We start from the raw sequence: 13,057 nt of genomic DNA, 5'->3' as shown, positions 1-13,057 counted from the left end.
AAACCTGTCCCGCAGCTTTTGCAGGCGGAAGACATAAAGAGAACGGGTTTTGAAGACTTGTCGATAGCTTCGTAGTTACAGGGTGGAACAGTGTGTGTTCATGGAAGTAGGAAACCATGTGGCTTCTGCTGGTTTTAATGAAGTCAAATGAAGGGCCTGAGCCGTAAGGGGTTGAGATGTGTATGGGAGAGGGATTAGCAGAAGATTGCAGTACGCAGTGCTCAGCGCGCCGTGCTTGGATCACAAAATAGCCGCGCATAACGTGCAAATGGTAAACTCCTATATGACTTTGGTCTTAGTTGTGTTTTTGAAGAGGTAACGTCTCTCGTACATATACCGGATTTTCTCTTGATGCCTTTGAGCAGCGGCCTCAGCCAGATGAACGTCCCCGGAGCGCAGAGGGATAACGCCTCTGGCAAGAACTCCACGCAAAGGAAACGCGGCGGCAATTTGAGTCTTACAGCACAGTAATATGCCGAGTGTTTTATGCTTCGCCCCTTTTGGTATTTGTTTTTAAAGCATCAGGCCAGGTCTTCAGGCTCTCAAATGACATATTGGTGTGCTTTCTCTCTTCCTCACCAGGCTGGAATGATAAGAACTGATAAGGATGAATACTTCATTGAGCCTTTGGAAAGAGGAAAGCAAATGGAAGAGGAAAAGGGGCGAATCCACATGGTGTACAGGCGGTCAGCTGTAGTGCAGCACCCCACCGACGTGCTCCCGGACGTCCATACAGAAGGTACAGTACCCCTGTGTTCATTGGTTACACATCTGTTCCAGACGACTCTAGCCTACGGTAGCTTTTGAAAGAGGCAGTTTTGACTGCAAGGATGCGTTTCAATGTTTTGCTGAAACACGCCGTCAGTCACATAAGCGGTTTCTCTGCCGAGAGCAGCACACGCGTGCTTTCATCTAGGAGAAGAGAACTCGGCCACGAAGCGTTCTCATCGAGGAACGTTGCAAAAAGCTTGTTTTGTCCTTCTTTAAGCCAAGAGCAAAGTTTGTGCTGGTTGAAGTGGAAAACAAGTCTGAGCTCTGCATAAGTTGGTAAGATGTTACGGGACATGAGATGTTAATAGAAATACTCATATGACTTTAATGTTCTAAGGTGTTATTAAGGCTCGCCTGTCGCTGTTGAAAGTTCGAGTCCTGTTTCTTTCTCAGTAATAGCTAAATTGTGCCAATGACTGATGCTGGTTTCCTCCTCCTACTGGTTGCAGTTAATGCAGTTTGAAGGCAGTTGTCTTGATTGGATGTGTTTTGACATATCCAAGGGTTCCCCTCCGTCTTGAAAATAACGTGGTTGGTCCATCTGAGAATAATTATTGTGTTGTTTAATCCATTTGCTTGTACGTTTTTCCCCTCTTTTAACATTACACGAATCCTTACAAGCCAACGCAACGCGTAGTGACCGTTGAGGTTTTTGACGCTATGGGCTGAGGATGAAAGAGCAGCTCCGTTCCCTTTCAGTGCTTGGCCTTTTCTTCATCATCTCTCAGCTTCTCAAATTCCTATTTGTGTTCACATGTCCTTGGAACTTAAAAGGGTTTGAGAAGAATAAGAACAACTACGTGCAACATACAGAACTAGAATTAGACACAGTTACGAAACACAGAGGAATCAAGCAGTCCCTTGTTGTCAGTCCTCACGCACTGAAATTATTTGGCATGGTTTTGGAGTTTTCTCTCTGAAAAAGCAGGTAGGAATTGACAGCCGTTTCGAATAAAATCCTGTCAGGCTTTTATTAGTCTTTCAGAAGATAAGTCCGTGCTGCCGACTGCAGCGTGGGACAGCGGTATCGCAGCAGGCTTGGGGACCAGCAGCAGGCTGCACCGCGCAGGCTCGTTGACCTGGCTTTTCTCGGAGACCTGGGCTGCCAAAGGTACTTTGCTTCTGGTACCTCAACGAGGTCATTCAAATCCAGCTCACGCGTCTCTGTTGCGTGATTGACTGAACGGTGCGAAATAAGCCTTTGTGGTCGTGGCAATGGGCTCAGCGCCGTGTTTCTGCGTTGAGACCGCTTTGTCAGCAGGGCTGGCAGACTCAGACCGTGGTTAGACACGGCGCGTACTTGACGATGGACCTTCTGGGTCTGCTTCGGCCAATTTGGCATCTCTTTCCTTTACAATCTTTCATGTGCTCGCAGATTTTATTTCTACGTATTTTGAATCCATGGAAACCTTTGCAGATTTCAGGTAGCTGTGACACGGGGACGCTTAGCAGGAGCGTGCAATAGCTGAGGCAAATTATTCCGGAATTTCTAAATCCCGATTCATAATACATGAAGATTAGTGAGACATCGAAGTGACGAGTCCTGCCTCAGAATCTTTGAATGTCGTTTGGGATTTGGTCAGTCCTTTGAGGGCCTTAATGTCTGGAGCATCTTCCCATCTTCTCGTGCTTGGCCAGAGGGAGCAGTTAAGAACAGCAGCCGCCTTTTGGGAACTTACAGCCCTCTTTTCAGCTAGCGTCAAAGCCACGTGTCTGTAGCTGATTTATTGTTTATCAAGAAGTTCAGACCGAAAAGGCTTATTTCTTGTAGGTGGCTTTATTCCACCCTTTGGCAGAGGAGATCTGTTTCTATGATGCTGTGCGTTGTTATTTTAGCATTTGTCTGGAGGAGATCTGTGCGGTATGTAATACAGGTCGTCTCGGTAAGTGGAACCAAGAAGCAGAAAGGTGGATATGGATACCTTGAGGGCATTCTGCGAGAAAGGAGCGTCACGAAAGGAACCAGAACTTGATCAAACGTAGACAGGCTAAGGGAACTCGCTGCATCCCATGTGACTCTGTACAGCTTTTTATTGTAAATGGAAGTGGAGGGTGTGAGAGAAGAGAGGTGCTTGTGTCTGCCGCTTGATTACAAGGCTTGCCAGTCTCGTCCTGAAACAGCCGAATGTAGGGTGGTGTTCCTGGGAACGCTCCGAAGGCCGGCTGGCGCTCGAGAGAGCTCAGCTGCGCAGATCCTGGCTCCCCAACCTGTTCTACCCCGAACGAAAAGGAACAAACCTTTGGCTGTGGTCCAGCCCAGCAGTCTGCGTTCATGGTACGCTCTGGTAGGTGTTTTATTGATCTATCACGCGCGTATTTATATGAAACATTTCTGTATTTCAACTTGCGCGATGCAAAATCTGCCGATTAGGGAGCTCAACCCAGGCTCTGTCGCTTTATCGTACTTGCCGTGACTAGTATTTTAGCATTTATTTTCTATCACCTGCAAGGTAGTTCTCCTCCCTCCCCTTTCTTTCATAATTGGAAATGCACATTCAAAGAAAGCTGTTCACCCACTTTTTTTACCGCTGTGCTCACACCTAACTTGTTGATATGTTTTTAATTTAAAGCTCCTAGAGTAATAGCCGCAGATTTGGGTATAACTGACGTGTGTAACCATACCTAGCTGAAGGTGCTGGGTGATGCCAAGGTACAGTCCGGTCCTGTAGAACGTGCCGCTTCTCGTGGTAGGAAAAGGGCCATCTTATATACTTCCTAGATTGCTGCCATATTTAAGCTGAGCTCTATTCCCGTAGGACACCCAGACCATTCCATCCCAAAAGTTTGTATTCTTGGGTAAAACCTTACCTAACACGACAGAATTGCCGCTACAAAATAGGAAGCGTTGTATGGGGTTTTGGCTTCCATGTTTATGTGTTCTGGCACTACCTTGGTTTTGCTAATCAGTTGGGTCATTTGCTAATCTGCAAGGTCATTTACAGCATCAGGCGAGTGGTGCTTGCATGTCCGTATGTGTGCCCGCTGAGCTAAAACAAACGTGCAAGGCTTACTAAAGTTTGCTTTTACAGAAGATTTTTAACCTCCTTCCTAACGGACGTTATACCCAGGAAAATTCCTCTTGATTATTGCCTTGCCAAACAGTTCGATGTGCTAGGCAAACCGCTTCTTTGATACAGCTCGTTCTCAGTTTAAAAGCGGCCGGAGAACCTCTCAGCAGCCCGCGTGTACGAACACGGGCTGACCCCGGCAGAGGTAACGCCACGGCGCGCCCGCGCTGTTGGAGAATGCTGTGGATGGAGCAGCTGCTCTCCGTATCTTGAACTTTCTCCTGAGAGGGTTTCTTAAAATGTGTTAGATGAATTTTCTTTTAGAGGCGGGCTTCCATTGGTTTTGAATTCTTCTGCACTTGCCAGAGCGCTGTGAAACCTGGAAGTCTTTCTGATCTTTCCTGTTTTTCAAAGAAAAAACTTAGATGGAGGCTGGCGGATTTTCCCTCCTGGTTACTTTTCAGCTGGAGTGATTTCTTTGCTTTTAGCCACCTTTCGTTATCACTGATTAAGCCCAGTTGCTGACTGCTCCCCATCGGGTGAAGCCTGGTCTGTATCGTACTATTATCCTTATCAGATAAAGTAGGCTGAAGTCTTGTCTGCGCTGTCGTTGGGTTGTTCTGCCTTGGCTCAGATGAGGCGCAGCAAAGGAGTAAGTTACATTGCTATTAAGTCTTTGAGATGCTTTTTAAGATCCAAGCATGACTGAGGTTAAAGCAAGCTGCCGAGGCCCGTGGAGCCTGGGTAAACGTTTGGCCCGTGTGATGGGTTAACGTTGCGGCTCTTCTAACTGAAGAAATGGTAAGCATTAGTCGTGCGCGCAGGACATCTCTCTTGCTTGCTTTTGACGGTTTAAAGCTTTTACGCACATTTGAGTTCAAGAAATATATCTGGCTATTACACCACTGTGAAACGGTTTGCCGTGGTTAAGTAGGCTGCTACATAGAGATTGATTAAAACCTTTCTTGGTCTTCTCTGCCGCCGCTGCCCACCCCGTGCACCCGGCGCCCAGGCCAGAGGCAGAAACGCAGAGTAGGGTCTGCTGGGGGTTTAGAAGTTCAGCCGCCTATTTAGCCAACGCCGATGAGAATCCAAGGTTTGAGTAAGATGACAGATGACTCAACGAACTAGACGTTAAGATAAAAAAGTACTTAAAGTTGTCGTCGTCAGCGAGGCTGTTCTAAAAACTGGGAGACATTGTGTAAAAAAGCCTTCCTCCACAGTGCGACAGGACATACTGCCTTGAGTTCCCTCTGCGAGAAGTCAGGTTTATAAGATGCTATTGTCGTGAAAGCTTCCAACGCCAGCTATACGGCAGAAGCTTTCTGTCTGACAGGACATCTGGTATTCCAGCAGGATTTTATAACATTTGGGAATCTGTTGGACATTTTTCAAACGATGTGACAGAATGAGCATAGGACTTGTAAGTCAAAAAAACCTACTGTCTCAAGATCAAGGTTTTAGCAACGATCACAATGTGGTGGAGCGTTTGTTGGTTCAGGTACTCCTAGAAATAAGCACACACATACGATCAACTACTCTTTCTGTTTTGCTTTGTTGCGGTTATTTGTGATGAAGTTTGAGCGAGCTTTCTTAGCAGGGCGGGAACCAGAAGTCTGAGTTTCGGGAGAAGATATTGGGATGCCTCAAACTACGTGATAGCGCGGCTTTAGCCTTTCCACTTGTGCAGCAGCATAACCCTACCCGTGAAGCAGCACCCTGTGCTGATTCCTATTGATGGTATCCATGGCTATCTATAGCCTCTTTAGGGAATGACGGCATACGGCGTGCACTACCCTGTTGTTTTCCTCATTTGCTTTGTGCAGAGATTGCTTTCCTTACAAGTGCTTTACACGAAACACTCAAGAAATCGGATGGGAAATCCTGCCTCATTCATTTGAGGAATGCTGTAGGATTACAAGGCTGGTAACAGTTATGGATAGACCTGCGTGTCTGTGCTAGGAGGAGTGCTGGGGAGCTTCTGCATCTTCACACGGCAAAATGCTTACATAGGCTTTTTTTAACTGTCTTTTTTTTTTTTTTTTACCCCTTTCATTAAGCACAGGGAAGAGCCCCTCAAAACACTTAGCAGAAGATGGGAAGAAATGTGAATATTTCAGAAAGAAAAGTGAAGTGATAAGATAGCACATGCGCTTTTTTTTCCCCCCTTTTTTTTCTTTTTTGATTTTTTTTTTTTTTTTTAAATTTCATCATCTCTCAAGTTAAGGAGCTAGGAAAATATACCAGAGGCTGAGCCTTTGAAGAGACGGTACAGATATCCTTTGAACTGGTGTTCTTTGTGTGTGTGCCCACCCAGTTTAGACTCCTTGAAGGAACCCTTCGTTAATTATTGCCTTTTTATACCTCCTCCTTTTCAGTCATTCTGGTGTGAATATGATCTCTTGCATATAAATGGCCCTGGATTATTTGGTCGTTGCTTATAAAATGCCGATGCTCTTGCTCTGATATCAGGGAAATGTGGATAATTTTTCCGTATTTTGACAGACCGATGGCAGGAGCGGTTATTTGTATTTCTACAAAAATCTAATATATCTGCTAATTCAAAGCATCTTGTTTTTCTGTATTTCTTGGAACTTGATCTTCCTTCTGCTAACGCGAGGCAACGCAGGGACCTGCACAAAGTGGTAGGACCTGACCGGTTAATGTTAAAATCGTTTTAAAAACCAACAGCCTAATCGGTGCCTGCGGCGTGCGTTGCGCTGGGTAAGGCTGTTGGCTGGCGTGAAGTGCGGAGCCTGGCTTAGTCCTTCAGGACAGAGGAAGCTCTTCCTCTGCTGCTGGATGGTAGCCACGGCCTCCCCCGGGAAGTCCCCGCTATTGAAAACCACTTAAACGCCGTAGGATGTGACACGGCATCAACTGACGTCAAGTGGGTTTCTCCCTTGGGAACGGCAAAGACTTCCTTGTGAAGAACTGGGTCAGACAGGAGTCACACGGAAAACCATGTGGAAACTGGTTCAGCTCACGATGTTTAATGTAATCATGTCCTGGAACGAGAATACTCATATCACGTTTTCAAAATACGTGTGCTGTCCTAATATTTGTCTGAATTGGAGGAAATGATTGAAAATCTACATCTGTGCTCAGAAGCAAGGTGGAATCAGCCATCGTGAACCTGGTAGGAGAACACGAATGAACAGGCGCACGCTGACAGCAAGTGACGGTGGGTTGAGGCAGGCTGCTCAGACTACAGAAGACCTCGCTAGGCTTGGTAGGAGTATAACAGGAGTATATATACACTCCTCGGTAGGAGTATAGAGAAATAGGTGGCTCTCAGAATTTCGTAGCAATTCCCAGCTAATGCAGCATGCTTTTGTTGGACTTGTGCTGGAGGAGAAACGCAACCCAGAAATGCATTTATTGCAGCCCAGCAATCCTAATGCACGTTTTCAGCTTTGGAGAAGGTGGTAGATGCACAGAGGGAGGAGGAGGTGTTATTTCCACAGCCAACGGCCTCCAACCATCCATTAATCCAGCAGTGTGAAAAGGGCAGAACTCCTAGTTTGAGCTATGATGGGTTGCCGCGTTTAACCGACCAACCGGTTATTGTTAGACCGAAACGAGTGAGCTGCTTAGAGAATAACCCTGTTCTGAAGTGTTACTACTTCAGCATCGTCCGCGTCTGGTGTTCCGTATCACGGAGGCGATTTATGCAAGGCCCTACGCTGTTTCTGAAAATATTTCAAGTAGTTGCTATGCTGTAGAAGCCATCTGAAAAGCTCTGTGACTCGGCATCCCCTGCTGATGCGGACATGCCCCGTGGGGCAGCAGTTTGCGGGATGCCACCAAGCTCTGCTCTAGCATTTGCCTGCCCTGTGGGGTCACTCATCTGGGGAGCGGAAAATGCTGCGCTTGCTGCGTGAGCGTCGGTGCTCCGTGAGAAGGCTGCGCCGGGCCGGGAGGAGGGAGAAGTACAGCTTCTGAGACTTTTTTTTCTTAAAGACACTGGACGTTTGTTTTTAAACATCTGGGATGAGCGTCTGGTTAGGTATCGTCTGGGAATGCGATCACAGAGCAGGACTATCTCTAGAGTTCTTCATGGGTGTAAATATGCGCGATGGTCTCCTAACGGCTTTTCCATCTCAGGTTGCCCTGGGATGACATTTTGTAAGCTCGGCTTCCCCGGTAATTTAAGTCTTGATCCTAAAGACAGTGGACATCTGTGCTTCTCATTTTAGCTGAGTACTACAGGTACTCGCGATCAGTGTTCACGTCATGAGTGTCATTCTCAAATAACATCTGTTAAAGAAAAAAATACTTATTCTTAAGGGCAAAAACAAACAGAGATCAAAAGACTCCATATTGGGGGCGAAGGGGCTGGGGGACAGAGAGCCAACGACCTGTGCCTACAGAGCTGGAAAATGAGAAGAATGTATGAGGCTGTCACGTTAAAACATCATTTAAATAAATTTTTAAGGCTCTATCACCAAAATAGCTTTTCACTTAAGAACGGAGAGCAATGCTCTCCGGGCCAGCCTGAGTTGGAAGGTTTTGAAAGTATAATGATGATATCTTTCTGTCTGGATGGGATGAAAGGAATCTGTTCTCCTTTGTTAATGAGCTGACAAACATCACCAAGATGTGCGATCATTAACCTTATTGCTTGAAAGCCTTCAAGAAACAATAGAAACAGGCAGAGAGATGGAGAGTTTAGAATAAAATTTGCAGCCAGGAGGCCTTCTTTGCAAGTTCTATTGAATCAGGCTCAGGAGTATGGTGAAATAAAACCCAAACTGTATTTCTCCGAAACCTAAAAGCCCGATCCAAGTGCAGTGGAGTCGGTGAGAAGACTCAGGTTTACGTCAGTGGGCTGATGAGGCAGGGTTTGGATCGTATTCTGCTTTAGCTGATCACAGAGAGTTCGGTTTATCTTTCCTCCTGTTCCTTCATTTTTTTATTTTTTCCATGCGCTTTCCTTTCATATAGTATAACGATGACAACCAACCTTAAGCTTGGAGGTTACACAGCATGTTAACGTCCTCAAAGTTTTCCTAATTTGTCTTCCTCTTCACATCATAGTATTTTTTTTTTTAAATGACAACCTATTCACCCAGAGAGCACTTCTGATTAAAGTATTTTTGTAATTACTTCCTAACAGTGGGAAACAAGGAGTAGGAGCCTTTATCTCCCAGCTTCCTTTCAGAATTTTCATTTTCCCTAAAGAACCCAAGTGCTTGTGTGGCTGATGGGGTTGCCATGGCGCTGGGTCCCAGTGTCTTTGTCCCAGGTGGGAAACATGTAGGAGGAAGAAATGATTTGGGAATTGCTCCTGGTTGCCTGGGAATGAAACCCTGGAATAGAAGGTAGAAGAATGGGAAGACTATTGCCCGCTCCGGAGACCTCCCTCAGCACTTCCCCAGGCACATTAGCGTTTCTTAGAGACGTCGTCATGCCAGGAGGTGTCTGAACTCTTTCTCAGCAGAATTTCTCATGACCTGTGTTCTGATGGAGGATATTTTAGATACTGCACAGCAAACCACACAAGTTTGTGCGTCAGTCGTAACGGGAAAGATGGAACTGGTTTCTGTGGAGACTTAGTACACCGCACGTTGTAACGTGCTCTGTTACAATATAGGCATTCTTGTATAAGTTGTATTGGTGGCGATAACCTGTGTATGTACTCGTCTAAAGACATCCTGCCCCTTTATCCAGGACTGCTAGAGCTTCTGCTTTTAAATCAGCCGCCTTCTATAAAATTGAAACTTAACAGGATTCGCTGAAGTTCTTGAATGAATACTGGTTTGTGGGGCTAGGTTTTTTTTCTTTTTTTTTTCAGGTAACAGTTTGCTTAATGAAAGGAAGGGTAGTCAACAAAGTACTTTTCACACAGGAACAGCTCGGCATGGTACAAAGGAAAATGAGTCTTGGTGATGGACGTATTTACAATACGTGGGGAAAAAAGAGAAGGGATCTAAGGAGGAGGAGAAGTGGGAGGAAAAATAATGAGAAAACCATCAAGCACTTGTAGAAATGGAAGTAGATGAGTAATATCTTTGAGTGCAATGGAATTACAGCCCTCTCCAAGGGTTTGGGCGTGTGTTTGCTCCGCAGACAGAAGCGTGCTCTCAGCCTGGTTAGGCATAGCCTGAATGAGATTTAACCTCCCTTGCTTGGATATCAGCATCAGACAGTACTGCTGTGGAATCAACCGATTACCACAAAATACAGCCAAGAAGCTACGTATATTACTGGGTTCTACACAGCCACTGTTGCTTTGGTCTCAACCCAGAATGCCCCCGCTGAACTTGGCCCGGGATGCGTGTTCCCCGTATGCTTTTGTACCGAGGGCTAGCCCATGGTTAGGTTTCAGATCTGCTTTCTTTGCCCTCAAGGTTCCCAGTTGGGCTTGGCCCACTTGTCCTCAGGTGGAGTTTGGGATTCATCTTGTACTTGGAAAGTGTCTTTGGTTTAGTATTTCCTGTCTTTCCTCTCTTTTTTTAGTGATTTCTGCCACCACAGACATACAGGGAGACTGGGCAGGTGGGTATGGAGTTGGCTTAGCGAGGTGTTTTTCCTCCCAGTTGAAGTCAGCTCGATGCCGTGCATTTCCACTCATGTGCTGGGTGGTGCAAGTTAGCAGTTAGTTGCCCGACCTCAGTGATGAATGCTAGTGTCTTCCTCTGTGCAGTTATTTACATCCAGCTTCAAAAAATAAAACCAGTCCAATTCTTCCCTCAGATGACCATCCAGACTTTGTGACGTAAATGGAGAAAAATGAAGGTGCTTGTCTGTAGACTGTGAATTAGATGGTGTCTTCTGGGACACCTCTCGGTTCCCTTTGTGCACCTGTCTGTTTGGCCTCCACGGCTCAACATTTCGTAGATTCAAAGCACGGTAACTCAGCAGTTGTATTTTCAATATTTCCAAGGATGGAGATCCCGCAACCTTTCTGGGCCCCGGTTCTAGTGTTTGATTACCCTCGTCATGATTTCTTTTTTCCCCCTCCTGTCTAATTGGAATTTCCTTTGTTCCAACTTCATGTCCATTACCTCTCATCCTGTAAAAAACTTTCTGAACAGTAATGATCACTGTGTCCAGAAATTCAGTAGGCAATGAGGTAGCTGGGTGTTTCCTGGCAGATTCGCTATCCAGCCTTGACTTTTCACAACTGATTTTAATAGTTGCTCTACATGAAAGGCTGAGTTAATATACAAAAAGCATTTGCATGAACCATAACTGGACATGTTAGCAGGGCTGAAAAGTGTAGGTAGTCATCAAGCGGAGAACGTGATCTGCTGCAATCAAACAGGAGGTCTGTGGCAAAACTAGGAGTAGAAACATGTCTGCTACAAATACTCATCCCTCGCTTTAAAAAGAGTTGTAAGGGTTAGTAAGATGCAACAAGCGATGAGACGAGAGGAAATGGCCTCAAGTTGCGCCGGGGGAGGTTTAGGTTGGATATTAGGAAGAATTTCTTCGCCCAAAGGGCTGCCAGGCCCTGGCCCAGGCTGCCCAGGGCAGGGGCTGAGTCCCCACCCCTGGAGGTATTGAAAAGCTGGGTAGACATGGTGCTGAGGGACATGGTTTAGTGGTGGGCTTGGCAGTGCTGGCTTGGACTCGATGATCTTAAAGGTCTTTTCCAACCTCAGCGCTTCTATGATTTGATATTCAAGATGCATCCAAGAAATTATATTCACGAAGTGCGCAGCTTGGGGCCTGCTGCACTGCTTATCAGTGAGGCCGTGATAATGATGCTAAGGTTTAGAGGGAAAGGGTCCCTTCACGGTAGCCAGATAATTATAAAATTAAACATAAACATAAGATCCATAGCGTCTGCTGTACAGGCTTTGTCCTGTTTGCTCTGAAATGTGTATGAGCGAAAGAAAACCCAGACTTCATGGCCGAGAAAAAGCTTGTAAAATTTTTTGAAGAAAGACAGAAACTTGAGCAGGAACGGATCAAAAAGTGCTCGAAAGTGGCTTAGGCACTCTGCCTGTGTCGGGGAGGTTGCGCCTACCTCCCGAAGATGGGAGTGAGTAGGGGCATCCATCTGTTTAAGTCGTCTTCAGTTCTTGGCAATAACAAAGGAAAATTATTCTTAAATAAAACCAAGGATAAAGGCTTGATTCCAACTGCAGGCACCCAAAGCCAGAGTAGTAAAACACACAGAAAATTGAAAAAATGGAGAAAGATAGGTACATGCAACTTGCAGGCATTGCAAGGCTTATGTGGTTTCCCAAGAAAAACTCCTTATGCCCCCAGATTACATAGGAAGAAGAAAACTTTAAACGAACAGCGGTGAATAGGGACAGCAGACGACGTTTTAAATGCTCTGTAAGCAGCTGTTCCCACGTGAAAGGAGCCTGTTTTGTTTACAGATGGTATTCTTGAAGTCGTCTCCTAAGAGGTGAAGACGTGCCATGGGAAGGACCGCCCTTTGTGCCCTGTCAGGACGTGTCCGGCGTGATGGGCAATTCCAGTGTCCCGGCAGGGAGGAGCATCCCACGGGACTCGCCGTTGCCTCCGATGGATAAGGAGATGTGAAACCCTCCAGATGGTGCTTTGTAATGCTAAACACTAGCCAGCATCTCCCTCTTCTCCCTCGCGCAACAGTCTCCAGAGCTGGCGATGTGATACGTGTCTGCTCCCAGGAGCTAACTAACTGGAGATGGTGCTCTTCAGAGCAGCTTGGTTCCCAAAATGAGATTCCTAGTGTCAGCTAAACATATAGCGGAAGAATAAGCAGCTCTTGCCGAGATTTCCTCTCTGCTGCCAGTTTGATTCCCATTGTTTGAGGTGGGAGGCGAGGAGAAGCTTTGAAGGGAAGCATAATGTCAGCATAGGTGATCAATCCCTGTCAAAAGTGGTGGACAGCGTTGTAGAACTGAGCTCCCTAGCGCAGGGGAGAAGTAGCTCGTTTCTGCTGCTGAGTTGGATGAGAAGGATGGATGTGAGACGGTTAAAAAACGCTTTGAGGTTGGCGGGGTAAGGTGGCAACGGGAGCAGAAGGACCAGGGTGGTGTTGCCCAGCGGGGCGATTCCTTCTGCCAGCTCCGGCCCGCTCACCTCCAGCCGCCAAACAGCGTACGGAGCAGCCGGGTCCCTGGCTGAGAGAAGACGCTAATGGGAAGCAGACGAGCTGCCTTATCAAGATGAATTTATGTGAATTAGAGGTCGGGAACGTGAGGAAATGAATCCTCCCACAGCTTGCGGGGGCCGATGGTTGTTTATGTGTTTTACATGCGCATCATACAAATTTAGTACAGAAATGTGATACTGTGAGGGCACCAAGAGACACTCTTTCACCCAAAGAAAAG

General features: G+C 46.3%; 1 protein-coding gene across 3 annotated transcripts in view; it reads left to right on the top strand.

Moving 5' to 3' along the window:
- The window catches only part of ADAMTS3 (ADAM metallopeptidase with thrombospondin type 1 motif 3), a 127,166-nt gene that overhangs the window by 39,551 nt on the left and 74,558 nt on the right, over nucleotides 1–13,057 (top strand). For all 3 annotated transcript variants that reach the window (XM_087737345.1, XM_087737344.1, XM_087737343.1), the window contains exon 4: nucleotides 583–739. In XM_087737345.1, coding sequence (XP_087593471.1) covers nucleotides 583–739 — 157 coding nt within the window. The remainder of the gene's footprint in view (nucleotides 1–582; nucleotides 740–13,057) is intronic.

This window comes from Nipponia nippon, unplaced genomic scaffold (genome assembly GCF_047370975.1).
Source record: "Nipponia nippon isolate SJK-2023a ecotype South Korea unplaced genomic scaffold, ASM4737097v1 scaffold_6, whole genome shotgun sequence".
In the NCBI taxonomy this organism is placed as follows: domain Eukaryota; kingdom Metazoa; phylum Chordata; class Aves; order Pelecaniformes; family Threskiornithidae; genus Nipponia; species Nipponia nippon.
This window is presented reverse-complemented; position numbering and strand designations above follow the sequence as displayed.